This window comes from Poecile atricapillus, chromosome 1 (assembly GCF_030490865.1).
Source record: "Poecile atricapillus isolate bPoeAtr1 chromosome 1, bPoeAtr1.hap1, whole genome shotgun sequence".
Taxonomy (NCBI): domain Eukaryota; kingdom Metazoa; phylum Chordata; class Aves; order Passeriformes; family Paridae; genus Poecile; species Poecile atricapillus.
The window spans coordinates 143,994,750-144,016,989 of NC_081249.1; the positions used below are offsets into that span (position 1 = coordinate 143,994,750).

At 42.5% G+C, this 22,240-nt stretch overlaps 1 protein-coding gene across 1 annotated transcript in view; it reads right to left on the reverse strand.

The window, feature by feature from the left end:
* LTK (leukocyte receptor tyrosine kinase) overlaps positions 1-22,240 on the reverse strand; it is a 49,449-nt gene that overhangs the window by 9,370 nt on the left and 17,839 nt on the right. The window contains exons 9-22 of the mRNA XM_058848953.1: positions 22,010-22,176; positions 17,398-17,492; positions 12,551-12,652; positions 10,793-10,970; positions 10,124-10,274; positions 7,857-7,988; positions 7,170-7,326; positions 6,135-6,317; positions 5,507-5,605; positions 4,856-5,008; positions 4,004-4,114; positions 3,192-3,378; positions 2,391-2,481; positions 1,111-1,175 (exon numbers count right to left, since the gene is read on the reverse strand). Of these exons, the coding sequence (XP_058704936.1) occupies positions 1,111-1,175; positions 2,391-2,481; positions 3,192-3,378; positions 4,004-4,114; positions 4,856-5,008; positions 5,507-5,605; positions 6,135-6,317; positions 7,170-7,326; positions 7,857-7,988; positions 10,124-10,274; positions 10,793-10,970; positions 12,551-12,652; positions 17,398-17,492; positions 22,010-22,176 (1,871 nt within the window). The remainder of the gene's footprint in view (positions 1-1,110; positions 1,176-2,390; positions 2,482-3,191; positions 3,379-4,003; positions 4,115-4,855; positions 5,009-5,506; positions 5,606-6,134; positions 6,318-7,169; positions 7,327-7,856; positions 7,989-10,123; positions 10,275-10,792; positions 10,971-12,550; positions 12,653-17,397; positions 17,493-22,009; positions 22,177-22,240) is intronic.

Below are 22,240 nucleotides of genomic sequence, written 5' to 3' on the forward strand. Positions count from 1 at the left end.
TCTATAAATTCCAAATTACAATCAACCTCCACTATGCTACTATTTGAAAGTTACCCTTGATCCTACTATTGTTTTAAGATTATGGATTTCTGTTAATGAAGTAACTTCTAAGGCTGGAATACCTTAAGTACAGGTGGTATAGGAGTGGCTGTTATCTCTCCCAAGGCGGTTTTATAGATGTTGTAATTCACTGCCAGAGGGTCATGCACATAGGACTTTATAAAGGTTCTGTCAAGCTTGCAAAGACATCAAATCAAATGCAGAACACGTTTGTACAAAAATGTACCTTCTTACTCCTTTGAACAGGACCAGCAGAACCAATCAACAGAAGTTTTTGTTAAATTTATAAAGATTTTTGGGTGGGATAGAGTTAATTTTCCTCACAGTAGCTCATATGGTGCTATATTTTGTATTTGTGATCCAAACAGTGTTGACAACACATTGATATTTTAGCTACTGCAGAGCAGTGCTTACACAGCATTAAGGTTTTCACACACACACCTCCCCCGCAGTGAGAAGGCTGTGAGGACAAGAGGTTGTGAGGGGACACAGCCAGGACAGCTGGCTCCAAATGACCAAAAGGACATCCCATACTGTGTGGTGTCATGCTCAGCTATAAAAGCTGGGGAAAGAAGAAGAAGAAGGGGAAAGAGTCAATCAGAGTTTGGCATTTGTCTTCCCAGGTAGCTGCTGTGCATGACAGAGTCCTGCTTTCCAGGGATGGCTGAACACGTGCCTGCTCATCAGAAGTAGGGAATTAATTCTTCAACGCTGCTTGGTTTGCTCACACAGATTTTTCTTTACCTATTAAACTGTTTTTATCTCAGCCATGAACCTTCTTGTCCTTCTGAATCTCTTCTCCATCCCTCTGCTGTGTGCAGCCAAGTTGCCTACCAGCATTGAAGCACCAGAGACAGGCAACAAAAGAACCTCTGTTATCTTGTTCGAGATAAACAAGTAATATCTTATATGCTACTAAAATGCCATCTGGTGAAAAATAAGACTGAACTTCTTTTCTGAGCACAGGCAAGGGAACAAATTATTCTATGATTACCTGCCTTACTCTTTTTTCCCCTGCCCACCATCAGTAAAAAACCCCTTAAACTATACCTGATAATCAATGCTTCCATCAGGAAATCCATCTCATCTTGTTCAGAGCAGACTTCTGGCAGGGTCTGTTGAGAGGTAAAGGCAGTGAGGGCCATCCCACCAAATAATTGAGAATATTTGTGTGACCACCAGAGAAAAAAATGAAAAAAAGAAAATAAAAGAATGTAAATCACCTCAGGAACCTAAGGGCAGGGGCTCGTCCTTTCACTGCCCAGTTTATTTCACTGTATGTGACCCATTTGCTAGTTAAAGTCACAAGAGGAAACCAGCGACCCACTTGAAGATTTTTTTTGTGTGAATTGAACTCTCTGCACAATTCTGGATCAAAAATAGCTTCAGGTACACATCAAGAAAAAATATTAAGTGGGGACTTACAAATCTAGAAAGGTCTTTAAAATGAAAATTGTTATTTATTCTCCCCCTCCCTTCTCCCCCACACTGCAGCACATGCTTGCATGTTGTATTACACATACAGCCACTTGATTTAAATACTTGTGTCACACACCCCTATAGCCCTCTTTCCTGCCAGCAGATTTGGATAACATCTTCTGCTGATACAATGAACTGGATTACCACAAATTAACAACATGCTGATCTCCTTCTGTTTGCCCCTGTGCTCTGGTTATTCTCCCAGTCTGGATACTGAAACTGAGTTGGGCAGTTCCAACTGCTTATTAGTGTCCTGGGTTTTCACCCACATTTGTACAGTGGCACAAGGAAGTTCATGACATGAAAGACAGGATGAATAACAGTAGAACTTCTTTTTATTAGTGAAGGCTGTGTTCTTGAACTGAGCTCACACAAGTAGATTTGGTTCTCTGAGTCACAAGCTTATAAAATAACAGATGCAGACTTTGTGCATCCTTAACTTCAGGGCTGAGTAATTGACAAATCCTGAGGCAATGCAGTAATTTCGGAGAAAGCCAGCCTGTCATCTCTTGTCATCAATAACATGGGAGATTAGTGTGATATTGCAATATATGTTCAACACTGTGCAATCTCAAGAGACTACCTGAAAATTTCACATACAGTAGAAAAACACTACTCTCAGCATCAACTGAGAGACAACATAGACTTTTAAATACATCATGTGAAAAACTTAGGGGAAAGCACTCAAATCAAAGCTGATAATACCTGGATGCAGCAATGTGTTCAAGCTTGCATCACACATATGGATATGCCATCATGCATGTGATCAACATGAATTTCCAGCTGGAATAGTGATAAAATAATATAGCTCTTATGTGTAATTATTGTGTAAGAAATTTGTGGGTACTGACCTTGATAGCCACTTGTAGAGGGCTGGGATCCCCTGCAATGCCTACCACAGTTCCCTCATAAACCTCACCAAATGCACCATGTCCTAGTGCCCTGCAAGAAAACAAAAGACAGGGAACAGATGTTATATGTCCTTGGATCCAGTGTTGGCCAAGCTCTTCTCTTCATCCAGTCCAAGACAAATCAAAAACAGAGTTTTGTTTTCATCTCAAAGCTTCTGAAAATAGCTTATCAGTATTTTCTGTCACTGTCACTAAAAAAGGGAGGTTGGATCCTTGATGGTTGTGAGCAAGAAACAGGCCTGCTCAGTCCTAGGGTCTATCATCAAGTGTGGCAAAAGCAAGATGAGAAAAATGGAGACTAATAGAATAAGGTGGCTGCAGACTGATGTCTTCAGGAGATTGTGTAAGACATAAGAATGATCAAATTGTTCTTTCTAAAGTTTACGTAGCTTTGATCAGTATCATCTGGGTGGTACGGAGTTGAAGAGAAGCCCAGCAAGCATCTCCTTGTGACAGAAAATTTCCTTGTGATAGGAAATGCTGAAACAGACATCCTGCCACAGATTTGGAAGGGAGCTACTGCCAGGAGGCAAGTGCAATAAAAACACAATCACAGTAGAAGTGAAATACCTATGTGTGGGAACATGGAGCAGGAGACTCATGATCTTACACTTCTCCTTCAGTACTTTAATGGAATCAAATTATCTTAGAGAACATAGCAAGTATCACATCTGGTGTGTTTTGGCTGGCTTGGGCTGGGTGCTTTGCAGTCAGTCAGAGCAGTGGCCCTTGTTCTCTCACCGAAGCAGAGAGATGTTCTTCCGTGGGATCTCCTTCAGCTCGCTCAGAGTGGCGGCCTTCCCTGCAAAGCAGTAGTTGGGGTTGTAGTCAGTCATGATGACAGATGTACGGATTTTGCTCAGTTTATATTCTGGGCTCTGCAGTCGTGCTCTGGATCCTTCCAACTGCTGCTTCTTCAGATGGTAAACTGCAGATGGAGAGATGAATAAAAATGCACAACAAGATCTACAACTGGACAGAACAGATAATGCTGGCCACACAGAACAGAATGACACCAATCTCATAATTATAAATGGTCCAGGAACATCTCTGGCTTGCCAGTATCGTGCTCTTCTTCACAGTCTTCAGTAATTTAGTATTGGATATGCAAACAGTCTTAATCATCTGGGAACAAGTTAGGTTTCCCATTCTGCTTTGGGCATTGGCTGTGGAAGAGAGCTCCACAAGACATCTTGCTGACATCAAGTCCCAAAAATCAAACCATCTCCCTGAATGAATTATATATTTAATTACAGGTTGTGATTTCATCTGGCTACAGAAACACCTGCTAAGAAGGCTTTCCTAGCTCTTTTGCTCTGTGGCAAATACCAGGAAAGAGCAGTTCTTGCCCTTTGGGACTATGCTTGTGCCCAGCTGTGGGTGGTGATGTTTTCTATCACTTCTTTTTCCCTGATCTTCCATTCCACTTGGGAGACCACAACACTTTGGCTCCAAGTATTGAAAGCAGTGGAACATGGCCAGGTGGTCTCCTTTTGTCTAATTTAACTGGAAAAAGCCAGGTCAAAGGGTGATAAGAAGTAAGTTTATCTTACTGATAGACAGGCTGCCACAAGTGAGGATCATTCCAAGCACCACAATCACAGACACCACAGCTAAGAGGAGGGGGAGAGGCAGCTGTCCCTCTGGTATAGGACCCTGGGGCACTGGAAGAATGAAAATAGAGGTGCATTAATCAGAAAACAAGAAGAGCTACTGTAAAGCATCCCTCTGAACGTTGCTTATGTTTCAGAAAACAGTACCCAGATCATGGTCAGAGTATCTTATAAAAATTACACCAAATCCCTCTATATCCCTGAATATTGAAAAAGTAATAAATAATTTAAAAATCATTGTGAAGATAGAACACAAACTGGTAAAACACGGATTTCTTATCCATTCTTCACTTTTCTATAAATGGGTAATATCACTATTCATAAGTTGAAAATTTCTACAGACTTGATGTTTTGAAGCTCCAAGAGACTGTGAGAGGAAATGACTGTGAGTACAAGGCATCAGCTGACAGGCACAGTGGGAAACTGCTGTGGAAGGAAGCAATTTGTGGCTTAAATAACTCAGCAGTAGGTGGTACGTTTTCCTGGAGAGGTATTTATGCTTAAATATCTGATACACTGAGCCCATTCAGGAAATTTGCACCACCACTCTTTACAGATATTTTACCTCCTGCCTAATCCAAAGGTGAATGCTTGAGATGATGGCAGAGATGCAGCTCAGCATGTAAACAAAGGTCAGCAGGAATTTTCAGTCCTATGTTTGACTGATATTTCTCACAACACCCTGTCCACTGGAGCCACTAGCTGTAACTTGGGAATTGAGCATCAAAAAAGCCAGAAGGAGATATGATATAAAGAGATGTTATCCAATGAGGCTGAAACTTCTTAACTTACCAGTGCAGGTGACGTTGTCATTGGCCAGCACAGCCCCCATCTCACACTGGCAGACTGGCAGGTTGGTGTCAGGGTCCCGCTTGCAGTTGTCTGAGTGGCAGTGGCTGCAGTTAAGGTAGATCTGAACCTCCACCTCACCATGACTCTCCATGGCTGAACAAGGAATCAGATACAACAGGTGGGCTTAGTTCAGTTTTTCCACTCTTGTTCCAGTAAGGTCAAAAAAATCAACAAAACAAAACCCAGCAGGTACCTACAACTTCTCTCCTCTGCAGGAGAGCAGATAGTCCAACACAGTGTGGACATGTCAGAAGCCTGATGGGGATCAGAAGGGAAGAAGATATTTGGTTCCTTAAGCAAACAGAGAGGCCTTGAATTGACCTGGAAAAGTCGGGGACTGAGGATGTGCAGTTGAACATGATGACTGGTGTCTCTCCTGGTTTAGAGGTTGAGAGGAAAAAAGGTCCCAGAGCACTATGGAAATATTTAAAGAAATGACCACAGCTAAAGATCTGACCTGCAGCGTGACATAAGCTTTAATGAAATGAATAAAAAAACAAAGACAGGAGAAAAGGGAGGAGGAAAGAGGAAATAGAGAGGAAGAAGGAAAAAGGAGAAAGAAAAGAAATGAGAATAAGAACCACATCATACCTGCCAAGGGATGCAAGAAGATCTCTCCTATGGGGTTCACAAAAGAGATGCCATCCTGCCCACCAGCTGTGATATCATCACTAACAGAGGCATGTCCCCCTGGGGAGAGAAGAGTATGGCTAGCTGATCAGTGCTGCATGCTGCAAAAAATGGGATGGCTCTGAAGAGTAGCATTCATTCCCATTATCCCCTGGGGTCACTCTGCAACCTTCCAGTGATGTTTGAGCCAAAACCTCATGATGTATAATGACAAACCCTCACTTGACCCAGCCACTACCAAGGTTAGTGAAGTGACTTTATCTAACACAGGTTTCTCTGTTCAGCAAGGTAAAAATGTATTTGTTTCGAACAGAACAAAGAGATGGAACATTTTCCATGGGTAACTTGGGAATGGGTGAAGGGGTGATTCATCACACCTTCCAAATATTAAATCACATAGGAACCCTTTTAGAACCTTGATTCCCCAGTTATAGAGAGATGGTGGAGAGCAGGGTGGGTTTCTTACTGTTCAGCTTGAAGTATCTGTGCCTCACCACCTGCAGCCCTGCTCCTCTGCACTATCCCTGACCTGCAGGTGCTCTGAAGGGCACAAAATTAGTCACCATGACTATTGCCCCAGCAGGCTTACCTCTGTACCCTCCGCCTCCTCCCCCAGAAGAACAAGCTCCTCCTCCTCCACCGAAACCACCGGAGGTGGTCCACTGGAGCTTGGCTAGTGCCTGGGGACAAGCTTGACCTCCTTCTCCACCTTCCAGAAGAGACTTCCCAGCCTGAGGAAGCAGACTCTCATCTTGCCAGCCGCCACCTCCACCTTCAGTCAGACAACGAGAAAAGGAAACAAGAACAGGTGAGAGAAGCACAGGCAGAGATGCTTTGTAGAGAGACAAAATTATTCATTTCTTAAGTGCCTAGTTCAAGGTAAACCTTCCTTTAAAATAGTGTACAGACAAGCTCCTTGCTGCCATGGGAAATAACAAACAGGAAGTCTAATGCAAAGCCTGTGGTTGTGCTGCCTAAACCAACACCTCAGCACCAATTTCTTGTGGTGTTAAGAAAATAAGGAGCCCATCACCCCTCTTCAGGATAACTGGTTAGGGCAGTCAGCCATGTAGGATGCTGAGTTCCATAGGGAAATAAAAATAAATTGGATTTCTAAATCTTACTTTAGTGGCCTCTCTGTAAGCCTACTACAGCAGGAGATGGACAACCACTGTATTTCTTTTATCTCTTAGGAACCGATTCTAGGCACATCCATCACAAGATTATAAGTAAACTTCCATTTCTGGTATAATTCCCATAGCAGAATTGTTGTTAGGGTTTAAGGGAAGTAAGAGGAAAAAGTATTCTCTTCAAAGGCTACTGTTAGAGCGTGAAGGAGCAGGCTCCATCCCCCAGATATAATTCTCCCTGGTTCAGCTGATAGAGGAGTCCTTCTATGTAATTGCCTCTACAGGAGCACTCATTACCTGTCCTGTGCACTCTTTTTTTATTTGGTGACACAACATATCAGAAGACATCCCTTACAGACAACCAGCATATTTCTAAAAACAACTGCCACATAAGAATTCCAAAAGACTGAAAAAAGAAGCCCTTCACTTCATGCCTACAGGACAATGACTGTATTCAGCCATGCTTCAGACCTCATGTGGTTTTAGTGTCTCACCTGCTGCCCCAGTCCTCCCATTGACTCCGGGTACTGCAGTGCTGTTCTCAAATTGCTCCAGGGGCGCATCATCCAGGGAGTTGTCCTGAGCCTTCAGGTAGGCTTTTCCTCCTCCTCCTGCTGCGATGAGCAAAGGTTCGAAAATCCCATCCTTCTGCTGGAAAACCCCCCATCAAACATCAGAAAAACTTCACATCCCTTGGATATGTGAACTCACACAAACTTATCAAAGATCATGAAAGCATCCCAAAGAAGAGTGGCCTATGGCCAGGGCAATGCTACTGCTTGTCTCAGACAATCATTACAAAAATATTTCACATAATGTTCCTGAGTACAAAAGTAACTGTTTAACTGAACATCAAGGTTTTGTGATTAATTTTTTTAGGACTGCTGCCAGCATTAAAGTGGGATCCTGGTGTAATTCCCACATATGAGCTGTTAAGGACTGAGGGACCAGTTCAGCTAGCCTAGTGACAGTGATAAATATGAACAAGGATATGAAAAGAGAGAAACAACTAAAAAGACAAAAACCAAAGAGAGACAGAAACATGAGAGGGAGGCAGAAGAGGAAGATTCATTTTTCATAGTCTTTTTTAAAAGAACTCTCTATCATATGCCATGACTGACAGTGAGAGCTAGTTGCTTTGCTGGACACTGTCAGGCAGGATACAAAGAGGAAATACTTACTCTAAAGATGTAGGTTGCTCCTCCTCCACCCCCACCTCCTCCAGCCCATTCCTTCAGGTCCCTTTTTTTTTTGTAATCTTCTTCAATGAGAGATGACTCCCCTAAGCAGATCTTCTGGGTTTCAGGGTTGCCCTGAAAGGAGACAAGAAATGGACTCATATCAGCAAAGTCCAACTCTTGAGACTTGTCTGTGTATTTCAGTATAATTATGTACTAATGCCTGTCATGCATATTAGACATACATAAACCAGCATGTAGCTTATCTTTGTAGAAAGTGACCTTTTCTGCTATGACTGAGGGATAGATCTGTCTGTAATTTCTGATTTGCAAACTCACTTTACACAGGCAAATGAATAAAGGTGCATAGGAAAAATGTAATAACTCATTGTTAATTTCACATAACTAATGTTTTGCATATTTAGATCTTCTTATAACCAAAAACATTTAAATATTTTTCATTATGGATTAATTTGAGAACTTTCTTACTGACACATTTGCTATTTATTTCTCAAGGAGATAAATGCATAAAGCAAAAGTGACCCACATATTGTTAAGAATAATCTATTGATCCATCTTAGAAGAGTAATTTGGAGGCTCAAAAGTTTCCTGCACCAGTCTTACTGCCTGTGTCCTCTCATTCATGCAGAATGACAGAATGGGGAAGGCTGGAAGTGACCACTGGAGGTCATCTAGTCAGTCCAACCTCCCTGCTCAAGCAGACCTCCCTGGAGAGTGTAACTCAGGATAGTGTCCAGATGGCTTTTGGCTATCTCCAGAGAAGAAGGCTCTACAATCCCTCTGGGTAGCCTGTTCCAGTTCTCAGTCACCCCCACAGCAAAGAAGGTCTTCATCACATTCAGGTGGAACATGTCCCATTTTCTGCCCATTGCGTCTCATCCCAAGACTGAGACTGAGACTGATTGAAAGTTGACAGAGGAAGAGCTCTTTCTCAGTTGTTAGTGATGATGCATGGCCTTTCTTAGTTAGTGAAACAATTTGTCTGGTTAATTCAAACAGGAGAACAAAAGATGGCAAGGAAGATGAAGACCAGGAAAAAGCAACTGGGGTAAATCTGAGGAGAGAGCATCAAGGTTTGGAGCTGCAAGACTTCTCCAGAGAAAGAAAAACAAACATTAGTCACACATTATACAGATTCATCACAATTTCCAAAGCCAAAGAAAGTTGGGCTTTGGAAGTGGGAAAAATTAACTGCAACTTTTTCCAGTAGCATCTGCCAAAGGGAGATAGTGCTGGGTTATAATTTGCAATTTGGAGAACAAATGATGAAATGCAAGGGATTAACAGACAACTTTTCAGATTATGACCTAAAACTAGAGAGTGCACTGAGAAGGGAATTGCAGGTACACAAATGTATTTTTATTTAAATAGGTATGATTCTTGAACTATACAAAGTGAAGAAAATGTGGGTTTAGAGTCTATTGTAGCATCTGGATGAGACCATATCCTGCAGGAAAGTAAACAGCAGCTTCAAATTCCTACGGGAATAGTTTATGCATCCCCAAACACACCAGTCTGTGGGGAAAAAACAGCTTTGTTCCTGGGCAGGGGTTAACAGCAACTCTGGAACAAGGCAGTATCAAAAACTGACACTGAAAAGAGGTAGTTTTTGAGCCTAAGTGATGAAAGGACTTTCAGATCACTTGGTCTAGCATTTAGAGGACACATATATAAGCATCCATGTCACAAATTTCCATTTCTCATAAGTGTTTTTTTATAATCACAAAAACCTAATCCAGTGGCCGCTGGAGTTAGTGGGAAGGCTCTCACTGGTTCTAGTAGGCTTTGGATTCAGACTTTAGTCTCTAAGTTTAGAGAGTATGTAACACGGTGCAGCCACAACGCTGCTGGATGCTTCCATAAATAATAGTAAATTTTCTGAAAATCCTGGCAGACAGAAAAAACCCTAGATTCTGGAAAAACAAGTGAGGGAGTACATCACTTGCCTGTGAGCTTCCTGCTTAAAATAAGCACAAGAGAGCTGATGGAGAACTTATTTCAAACACCAGGAGCTTAAAGCAAAGTTTCTGTGGGCTTCATATTTGTTTGTGCACTTTGGGATTGTTTTTCTTTTCTGTGTTCTTTGTATCTGTTTTGAGATTCTTTCTAACTTCTTTTGGTTCTTTCCTGTCTCCTGACTGGATTTCATTGCTGGATTTTGGGATTTCTATCTTTTATCACCAAGCCCCAAGCCACCCACTGGATACTATCTGCAAGATCTCTGCCCACATGTGCATTGAGGCCCTCACCCCAGGGCAGGCATCCTCCCCCTGCTGCCCCACTAAGATATACAGCAGCTCATCTTTCTCCAGGTGGAAGGTGGCTGAGATGAAGACCCCGTGGGACCTCTTATTGTGGTTTTTGGCTCCCTTCCCCCCAGCTGCTCCATAGGCAGAAATCCTGCAAGACAAAGTAAATAATTGAATAAACAACTCTCACAGTTCTCATCCCCAAAGTAAATCCATCTGCAAGGTCTCCCCAGCCTTTACTTCCAAACAGACATTTCTCCAGAGCAGGCTCCCCTGCTGTAGCACTCGTGGCTATGCTTTGTCTGAGACCCACATAGGTCACACAAGAGGACAGACCAGCCCACACCCGAGTGCTGGAAACAGAGACTGCAGGAGCAAATAGCATAAGCTGGTATAGCCCACTCCAGAAGTCTAAGGCTACAGGACTGAGATGATGGCAGCACTTCTACTTGACTGCATGCCTACACCCACTCCTGACCTCTTCTACATCACTGCTCACCCTTCTTCACAGTAGCTCAGATATTTATCCTTATAGCTACCCCTCCCATTTCTTCAGTGTCCCCTCCACCTACTCAGTACGGGTGGTCCCACACGTATGCTTGTTGAAACTCCACAAACAAAAAGCAGTTAGAGGTGGCTGCCCCACTCCCAGAAGACACTGATCCTCACCTGTATCTGTTTGTGGCTGGCACTCTCCAGACCTGCACTCCCCGGAGCCTGCCCTCCTTCTCCACAGTCACTGACACATTGCTGTTCTTGTAGGCACTGTCACACTGAGCTTGAGTTGGCCCATGGGGACCACTGGCACCACATGTTGAGAACCACCACAGAACAACCGTCGTGTCTCCTGTGACCAGAACAGCAAGAGTTGAGTCATAAGATGTTGAGATGAGAGCTTCCCTGTATTTCTCAGTATTACATTATACCCACCTTCTTCTAGTCATAGCACAACTACTGCTTTGTTTTTCTCCTCTCTCACCTTATTTCCTGCTCACTGTTTGATAAATCATGGGCTGAAGATAAACTTTATCAATCGGGTGTGAGAGGGGAAAGGAAAAGGGAAGAGGGACTGAACATCTAAGAAGGGGTTTATCAAAGTGTCTCACAGACATGGTCAAATTCCTCTTCTCAGCGCCAGTCTGGAGCAAGATGTTCAGCTTTCCAAATGAGAACTAAGCCATGTGCACAGAGACAAGGGTTGAAAACATTTGTCATTACAGCTAGTGACCATTTATGAAACACAATGGACGTTTTAAAGGACTTGTCTCAGGCTTGCTCAAGAAACCTGTGGTGGCAGAAACAGCCAGGGGACAGCCTCTTGCTACCATCAGTAGGGACCCCTCTTCCCCAAGCAATTTCTTTCCTGGTTCTCATTAAGCATTATTCTTTTCTTTCTACAACAGTGCAGCAGATAAGGATGTCCTCCATTTTCTAAGAGTCCATCTTCTCCACTGAATTATATGAAGCCTAAGAATAAAACTTTTCAGTAACGTATCTAAAAACTGTGTGATGCAGTTTGTGCACAAAAGCCAGGGTCAAAAGTAGAACTGTTTAAGAGCTGAATGATTGAAATAGAGGTAAAAATCACAAACTTTTAAAAGAAAAATTCCGATCTTGTTTAAAGGAAAAGGCAAGCAAAACTATCCCCAACAGAAATGCTCATCCTGTGAACCTGCAGATGGATCAATGCAGTATGAGTTTCAGCTGTGTGACAGCATTCCCCTGAGCTAATGGGGACAGACAGCAGTGCAGATTGTCATATTCCAGGTGGACACGGCCTTCAGGAGCTGGGACAGTCACACACTGGTATTTTTTGGCTGCAAAACAGTCTCAAGAGAACCTCTCCTCCTCACCTTCTCCTTTAGACAGCTCTTCTCACCCACACAGTTATCTGTCCTGCAGAGTGGCAATCTCTACCAGTATCAGTAAATTAGTCCCCAGTGTTCCCTGTTCTCCTACTTTTTCATCCAATTTTTCTCTTCAGTGGATTTCCTCATCCTCACTTACTTCTCCCTGGATTTTCATCTTTGTACCACCTTTACACCACTATTCTACACTCATTTTATTCCACTTCAGTGCTCAGCACTCTTTCTATTCCCAACTTTCTGTACAGGTCTATACCTTTTGTTCCTAAGATGCCTTTCCCTGCACTCCAAATCTGAGTCATGCATTTTCTGTTCTCACTTGAAGAGATTCTGCTTTTCTTTAAAGAGGACCTGGCATTTCAGGGTTGGTGAGCTGGTCTCCAGCAAACTGTTTCCCTCTAGCCAAACAGTGACAACCTGACACAATCTCCACATCTTTGGCATGGATTATATTGCTCATACAGTTGTCTCATTGCTGCAGGCAGGCGGATCACACACAGGAGACAGGAAGGGAGCCACCTTTTATAGCCAAGAGACAGGTTTTCAGTACTGAATCACGTACCTGGGAGGGAGGGCTCTTCCAGGGGGTTCAGAAGGTGCTCATCCAGGATACTAATCTCACGTGGGTACTGGCGTTTCTCACCAAAATGATTTCGTTGTCTTCCTGTGATAGTTTGTAGAACAGAGGAAAGAGGTGGGAGTATGGTAGAAAAGAGGGATGGAAAAGATTACATGAATTAATTAAGTACAACCATTTGGTTAAGATAAGTAAATATTACCTTGGGTAGGAAAGGTGTTTTGAGCTATCATAATTTTGTACTACTCTTTTGAGCCCATGTCTTAGGTTAATTACTTGTATCTGTGCTGAAGGCAGTGGGTGTTCACATGAACACAGACCTTCCATGTTATCCCCCCCATAGAGGATAAGCTCCTTGGTCTGCAATTTCCTCTAGCTGTGATTACAAGAGATTTTAGGAAAAACGTAGTGTGGGAGAACAGATACCAGGTGTAGATGTTCTGCAAGTCAAAGAGGCAGGTGACAATTCTGGACAGTCAAATGACCAGAGGTGTAAAGGAGAGTGGTGACAAAAATAATTTTCTTTGGTTCTGAATAGTGTCATGGCAAGTAACCCAGCTTAACAGACCACTCCCACCTCAGCAACCAACTTTGAGCACCTGAGAGCTCACTTAGAAAGCAAATAGCTAAATAAAATTACATGTCTCACTAACATACACAGTTAGGAAACAGAAACATAGCCTTGACACAAACTGTAAATCCTTGGACAAACCTTTTTGTAAATCACAGAGCAATACCATACATTTCTGACCACTGAGACAGGCTTTTGAAAACCAGCCCTTTCTCAGAGAGGAGGAATTTCAAATAAATTGCTGATCCAAAATGTCTGATGCATTGAGAACACCACAACACCAATGCTGCCTTACAACAGGAAAATATATTAATGAACCTTTGCCTCATAATCTGCAAACATCCTGTGTCACTAAATTACCTATTTTTATGCAGATTTTTGATTGGAAAATCTCTAAGAAAAAGGACAGGATTCTTTCCAGTTTGTGAGCCCTCAATTAATTTAATACTGAACATTTTTCATCGGTTGAAAAACATTACAAATATTTCAATTTGTTCCAGTTGTGAGAAACTAACAGCTGCCTGATGCTCTACTGAAAAGAGACTCACTCAGTTCCAGATGGACAATTATCTCTGCCACAAAGCCACTGCTCTAAATAGCAATAATTAACACCCTTGTTAGCTGTGTCAGAAAGGCCAAATAACTAATTGAAGCATGGAGACCTTGCTGAGCTTTTACTCCTGAGAATATTCCCCCCAGGTCTGACTGAAAGCACATTAATGCATGCAAATAAAAGAAAGCTTTGTACTGACACACTCTGTTCATACTGAGATGGAGAACTTCAATGGATGGAGTTGTCAAGCCAGTGAAAAATGAAATTAACCCAAAACAAATGAAATTAATCAAATGCAAGGAGGAAAACTGAATGAAAAATACAGTGCATGGCCAGAAAAGATGTTCCCCAAGGCCTGCGCTGAATTACAAATTCCAAAGGTCACAACAGTTTCAGATACTTAGAGATGTACAAGAAGTTTGGTAATGTTTACCAGAGCAAAGGAATGTGAGTCACTCTGAAACAGAGTTGATCTGTGTGTCTGCATGGATTTTTTTGTGGCATCCCAACTGAATATCCTAAGGCAAAGCCTCATTTCCAAAGTCTTTCCTCCTTCTCCAAACAGTCTCAAACCCTTGCTCTCCAGAAAAAACCTTCTGTCTCCTCTGTACTAAGCAGCTGCAAAGCAGGCTGAACATCTGCCTGTCCACATGAGCTGTTAACTCTTTGAAGGCTGGTGTTTTATGTACTGTCAGACACAAACTTGTAAGGTGGCATTTTCTACAAACCTAGTGTAGCCCTGGGAGCCAGGGTCTGGTGTTCCAGTCTATTTTAATTTCCACTTCCTCTTCTAACAGCCAACATGTTGGCAGTAGAGTGAATGGAAGGGAATAAGAATTAATTAATATTAAGGTGTATCTATATTAAAAAAAAAAAATGCAAAGAGCACAGACTTCCTTTCTCCAGGTTTTCGCTAACACTGATTTCCCCACTGAAAAGAGAGAGAATTATAAAGGAGAAAGAGAGGGCAGCCTCTGCAGGCAGAGAGCTAAAGTAATTCATTCCTTCACTGCTTCAATGTCTCTGTGACTGTAATGAAAATAGAGATAGAGATCTGGTGGCTGAGATTAATCAGAGTAAGATGCCTCACAGGATCCTCAAGGTATGAATGGTCTCCTCAGAGATCCCACCTTACTAATGCTGGTTGCAATACTCCTGGAAATCAGACTTTGCTGGGTCAGGGAGTCTAAAATCAAGCACAGATAGTCTATAAAAAAGCTCTCTTTGGACAGTCTTGCCATCTATAAAGCAATCTTCTGGGAAATTGCAAATGACACACAGACTGAAATACAATTTCTAGGCCAGGGCAGTAGAGTTTGATAGACCTACAAGACCCATGATCTTAATTTGAATAATACAATGCTTTGAGCACCAAAAGATAATAGTAAAGGCGGTGAGAAGGGCAACTCAACTATCAGCATTCTATTTGCTGTGCCAGTCCACATTTTTATGTTAAGGCACTCAGAATTTAGACCTCTTCCTATATAAGCACTGACTCACTGAAACAATGAAGTATCTTTATGCCTGTTGCCTGAAGTTCTCACAATGAACCAGACATGTCATCCAGTCTGTGACACTGTCTTACACAAGGTGGTTGTAAAAGCCAAAATGTGCTTTCTCCTCGCCTTTTTCACAGGGAGAAACATCTGTCAATGCCCAGGAGCTGCCATCCAAAGAATGGTCTGTTTGGGTTTTGTCCTTATTGATGATGTCTCTTGAGCTGCCCTCACTACTCAGTCATTCTCTTAAATCTTACTGAACCATTTCTCTCAGTTTTGAGTATATGGAAAACCTCACCTTCTTTCCCATCTTGCATACAAAAACAGTGCTTTCATTCTGGGTTTTGTAGAGAGTTGAACTACAAGATTGAAGTGGATGGAGAAAATAATATTTACATCCAAGCAAGCAGCAAATCTTTCCTTCCTGCCATACATCCTTCCTGCTGCCCTCATGAAAAGAATTCACTGCTTGGATTTTAATTGGCTCTGTCTCTGACATCTGAAACCTGTCCTTGCCAGGGAGAAGTAATTTCATTACTGAAAACACAGCAGAGCTGCTGGGCTTCTCTGCAACCTAACTGAATTAAAGTCATGAGAAGACAAATACAAGGGGGTTGCTTTCAGAGGCGAGAAAACGTCAATTTGCAAAGAGGATTCAAGAAACAACAGTGAGCGCAAGGCTTCCGAGAAATGTTTCCTTCGTGATATGTTTCTTCTGCATGACTCACACATCTCTGGGTCGTGCCTTCAGATGGGGTAAATGCCAGTTGCTCCTGGACATCAGTGCAATTTATCCCAAGTGAAAATAAGGAGTAACTTGGGTGGTCTAATGGCCAAGTTCTGATAACATTGCTGCAGGGGCATTTATGCCCCACCTGTTTGCCAAAGGATGTGTGCCTACATCACTCCCAGCAAAATGTCTGTGGGGAAACTGGAGGATCTACCTGAGGGCAGTAAACTCCAGCAGTGGGGTGCACATCAGCTGGCTGGAGTCACTCCCTACAGTTTTCCCAAGATTTCAAAACAAGCTGTTGGCACGGAGGTTCCAAAGTGTTTGGGCGAGAGGGCTGTTGAGGAGCTGGAGTAAAAAAAATGAAATTACCATAGAGGATCAGCTTGTCCTCTTAATTTCAAGTGAAAGTCTGCATCCTCAGCATTTTATAGGAGAGTGGTTTCAGTGCCCACAGAACAAAGGGACAGAGAACAGGACACTGAACCAGAAAAGGCTGGGAAGGAATAGTGGCTTCTGTTGATGAGCTTTTAACACATCTGTTTAGACATAAGCCTTCCCATATGTTATGTTAGGCTACAGCTAGCCACTGCAGGGACATGCTATTACCCTAAATGCTGACATACTGGGTGTGGTGACACGTAGAATGGTACAGTATCACCAATCCACATTTTAACTGCAACAGAAGTCACCACTCAAGTGATGCACGTCTTCCAGTTCCTTTGCAACAGAACATGTCTTTTCCTCAGGGACAAAAGAAGGCACTTTCTAATATCTGCAAGTAGTTCAAGTACCTAACTTCTTTCCCCTTGAATGTTTAGAAAAACCACTACAACTCTTTCTAACATGTTTCAAAGGGTAGCATGGTTCCATTTTTCTCTGGAATAGCTGTCAGTCACATTCACAGTAATGTAGCAAAGGAAAGCCGTTATATATATCTGACAGTGAAAGCTGATGTACCTCCTTACAGACTATAACAAACCTGTTGGAGTAATCTAAATTTTATTGTCAGAGATTCACTTTACTCCTTCATTTTCTTCCTTTTCTCCACAAAATTATAGTGACTTTCCCCTTTGATTTCAACAAATTTATTTCAGCTATTAATTACCAGGGTGCACAGATCAGCAGGGACTGTGAAAAAACAGTGTGATGTAATCCTTCCATTTAGGGCTAAGGAATAAGTTTAATGTTTCTTGCCAAGACACACAGACAGGTCTCAACTAGGTGATACAGAATATCTCAGCTTAGAGGGAAAAAAAATAAAAAAAATAAAAGAGCTCTGAGAGACAGACACAGAGTAAAATTGCCTCCACCTTCAGTCTTCAGTAGGTCTGAGATAAAATGGCATTGTGCTGAAAAAGCTGACACAAATGACCCATGCACACTCTGTGGGGAGAACAGAAAGCGTGTCCTGGATCTGTGGGATGCTGATGACACTACCCAAATTTTTTTCGGGATTCTGCAACATTTGTGTCTCACCGTCCATGAAGCAGTCCAGGCCAAATGTGATGTTGTCAATGGCAATGTCAGCTTGGGAATTCCAACCCCAGGTTGCCAGGAGTTCCAGTTGAAACCTTTGCAATAAGGGAGACATTTTAGAGAACACCAACAAAGGACTAAGGAGAGGAAAAAACAAAACAAAATAAAACAAAACCAAGCAAACAAACAACCTCCCTAAAAATACAATGTTCTCTTATCATGGAAAAAAGATCATCACTATTTACAATTTTTCCTCCAGACAAGTCCAGCTGAGCAGCCAAAAGGGCTTGCTATAAGTCTCAGACACATATCAACCCCTCGTAAGCACCACAACGTTCATACAATTTCGCATTTCATGGGGAACAAGAATGAGAGCCCTACTCCCCCTCTAGCTGCACATACATCCATGCAACTGTCCCCCACTAATTGTCATACACAAGCAAACATCCATTTTCAATTACCAGAAACAGTCAGAGAATTAGTCTGGAGGAAAAAAATATCTCCTTCTTTCCACCCCCAAAGGGATAGAGTAAAAACTGAACAGAATATCCTAATGTCTTGGGCCTGATCCTCAGCCAGTGTAACACAGAAGGTGACATGAGTTTATTTCAGAAGGGTAGGACATTATAAATTTCAGCCATAATTCCTTGAGGAGTTACTTCCCTGGGCTGTCTCATCTCATTCCACTTTGACCAGGTGTTGCTTATCTGGAAGGTCTGTCACATCCCATGTGTATTGCTACCTTCTGAAGTCACAAAGAAGTAAGAAAATGAGCTGAAGGATCTCCTTCTAATGGATAGGACTGAATTGTTTTTCATTACATTTCAGAAATAAACAGATGTCTGATGTCCAGTCCGTTTAGTGCTTATTAAAAGCATATGGACAGGACCTCTATTGCTGTCTCTGGTAAAGCTCAATGATGATTTATGAGAGATCAAGCACTGACCTGCCTAACACATTAATCATTCAGCCTAGAAACACACTTGTCCCAAATTAGTGGCAATAAAATAGATGTGTGCATTCCACCCACCAACCAAATGTTGGTTGATAGCCACAGTTAGTTGCATAGCTGCATACAAATCTTTAGAGATAAACTGCTTTTACCCCAACTCAAGAATGACCCCTTGTGCTTAAATGAAGGCATCCACACCTTCAGGATCTGAGCACTCTGGGAGTAAGTCCAGCAAATGCAAGTCAAGGGTCTCTTGAATGACCTCTTAGCTGTGGTGTTAGTGGGGGAATTTTTCATTAGATCCCCTTCCTACAGAAACCCTCCTCTTCAATAGTAGGCTTAGCAAGAGCATTTTCAAACCTTGCATATAAGTCCACTGACAAATGACAATAATCCCCCCATCTATCTGATAGAAGAGAGTCAGAGCACCCTGAGCCCAGAACCAGGGCACTTACAGGACCCACAGCCACAGCACCACATCCTACCCCTTCCTTAAGGCACTCACATGGCATTATACCCTTGGTCAGGTCAATCTGCTGTGTCTGGTCCATGGAGACAGAGCAGACAAGGGTCCCTGGCACTGGTAGGTTTCTGCTCCAGCTGAGCACAAGGGTGACCTGAGGAATGACCCCCCCCCCCCCCCCCCCCGCCCCAGTGCATGAGAATTGACAACCTCTAGGCTGTGTTTGCCTCCCCTTCCTCTTAACTTCAGAAAAGGGGAGGAATTTGCCTTTTCAACTCAGTTCTGTGTTAGCCAGAGGGGTTTCCAGTGTTCCTGTTCATTGATCTCATTTTGCTGACTCCAACAAATTATGTTCACCAGCTCTCTGTTGTCTGGTCTTCAGCCTATTTGGCTTTCTCCTGATTGCATTATTTTTCCTTGTATGTGGGAACCAAATAAGTGAATTTGCCAGCCAATCACCAGGAGCAGTTTTTCAGAGTAACTAGATGCCCAGCTAGGAGGGTGATCAGCAACCTGTGTCTTCCTTCTCTCCTAAGAAATAAATTCATTGGGTGAAGGTCTTGCTAAGAACTGCCTAAATAGAGCTTGTGGCCCCATCAAGCAGTCATGGCCTGCAACTTCTTGTGCTTCAGTTCATGCCTACTCTTCTCCCTCTGTGACCTGTCCCCTTCCTACCCACTTTACTACTGCCTACCATCCCCTTAAGGAGCCAGGGGAAAGCACAGCACCTTCCTATAGCAAGAAAAGGACAGGAGTTTCCTGAAGATTTAGGATACAGAAAAACAGCATCCCAGCTCAAAATCTGCACTAGAAATTACCCTAAGCACAGCATTGCTAGAGCTTGCATTACCAAGGAAAGCTGACAACACTCTTCAATAAACAGAATAGTCATTCATGAAGTTTTATACCAAACTGTAATAAAATTGTCCATCAATGCTCATCACACACCTCAGTTTACAATTGTTTTCAATTTCACTAACATTAAAGCAATTTAGGCTGGAGTTTCCTATTTTGAGTGATTTGGTATGACTTTTCTAGTGGTCAAGACATTTTGTGAGAGTCAAGGATGAGGCAATGCAGGGACTCATGATTCTGACCATGCTCAAAAATGCTGGTAACTTTATAAGCACTCAGTGCTACCAGGTATTGGAAGTGGGATCTGAAATTTGTGAGGAAAAGAGCCACATGGCAGATATGAGGTGGTTTTTTTTCATGTGAATGAAAATAAATTAAAATTTAAATAAAATATCTTTGAAATTTTTAAATCCCTGACATTTCCATGCCTGGTTGTTTTTTTTTGATCCTGCAGTTTCCTCTTCCCTGGATATCTGAAAGTCTAAGGCAAAATGGTACTTTCCAGGCAGTGCTATTATGAACTGTGTCAGGTCTTGCTTCAGTTACATGTGGTGAGAGCTGCCCTTCCAAATTAATGGATAAACATTTTATTCCCCTATCTTTCTTTCTGTTGCTGATTCTGGACAAACAGGAGGGGGAAAAAAAAAAAAAAAAGCTGCCTAAACTGAATCCAGAGTGAAAAATGTGACATCCTGGAGAGAGGCTGGGAGCTCATGGGGAATTTTACAGTAGAGGGGCTTGGACTTGGTGTGCAGGGAGTTTGAGCCCAAGATCCACAGAGAGAATTAAATAGCCAGTAAAACAGGAATACTGGGAATAAACCTGCACTGTAGGTCTGAAATGAAAGCACACAAGAGATAACTAGGAGGAGAAGGGAAGTGCAGGAAAGGGATTCAGACTTAATAATAAAAAAAAACCAACCAAAACAACACACAGAGACAGCAGCTCCTGGAAGAGAGATGGAAACAAGAAGCAGGGAGGAGTTCAGAAAGGGAAGTTACAACCAGAGGCACGAGATGGATAAAATAGGTTCCCAGATGGCTAAAGCAAAAGAGAAAGGGACCAAATGTATGAAAACAAGGAAGAAAAGCACCAAGTGCCCACAGAAGCAGGTAAGACAGGACAGAAGGAGAAGAGCATGGAAACAACAAGACATGAGGACTGGAATGGAGCCCATGTCCTCGGAGCACAAAGACCAGGGCTTCCTCCCTTGGGGAAACCGCTGCAGCACCTTCTAGCAAAGTGTGTGCTTGTTCTGTGTCTGTTATAGATCAGTGCAGCCAATGGCAACTCATCACTTCTGTCAGTCACCTGGCTAGCACACGTGGTACATGTTTGCCTTCTTGACTGAGCAGTTCCATCCTCACCCACAATGATCATCACTGTTGTGCCACTCAGTTTTAAATTTGAAAACGTTGTGCAAAAAGGTTACATGAAGTAAAACAAGATAGAACTACCTGAAAAAGACTGTAATAAATGCATGCATGACCTACCTACATCTTTCATTTTGCCTAAGTGCTCAACATTTTCAAACATTACAGTATTTGAACATTTGATTTCATGTGAAATGGGCCTTCCTCAGGAATATGAAAAAAAAACAAACAAACAAGCAAACAGATTGGAGAAATTGAAAAAAAAAGTTTAGGTCATGCAAAATAACCAGCTACCAACACCAGCTACATGGCTTGAGACTGAATGACAGTAGGTGAGGGAGGAGAAATGCCTGAATAAAATTTGATTGCATTGAAATTCTTTAAATCTTCAATATTTCACTTCATTTGAAAGCCAACGTTGTGCTGTATTTCCCCATCTAAACCCATGAAAATTTAAGTGCAAGGCTCATTTGGGCAACAGTCTTTTCTGAGAAAGCTTTTCTCCAGCTGCCCAGGCTGCACAGATACAGATCCCAAACTGGACAGCTGTGTTGACAGTTGTTGTGGGATTACCACCCCTTTGACTCACGTGAGTGTTTTTTACTGTGGGAGCACAAAGTGCAGCTGTGCTAATGCACCTGTTTCCCTGCTAGGAGCACTTTGCCCCTGTGAGTACACTGGCTTGCTCAGATTGCTGAAAGGTTTTTAGCACAGCTTGCTGTTCCCAAAACCTAAGCACTGATTGAGGCTGCATAGAAGTGCAGTCATGTGCTGTGGGCTTGTGTTGAGCTAAGCTGTGCATGTGCACAAAAGGTATGCACTTATGACAGAATACTTCCTGAGCAAGCAGATTCGCTTTAAAACAGCCCTGAAAGAAGGCAGGAATGAAAGTGACACTTCACAATAAAGATAGTAACAATTTACTAAATCTATAGGAACAACCCTGGCTGCTGACAGTGGAGCTCTTACCGGTTCTGAAGCACTGGCATTGGTAAGGTGATGAGAAACCAGTGGTCACTCCAGCTCCCTGCCCTTTCCCACATTGGCAAGGTGATTGGAGCTCCCTTTGTCTCTTCCCTGAGAGAGAAGGAGACTGTACCATTGTAGCTACCAAAAACATGCACTGAAAATTGAATCTGTAACAGAGGAAGAAGAGGAAAAGAATGATAATCTGTGACAAAAGGGAAAGGTAGTCACTTC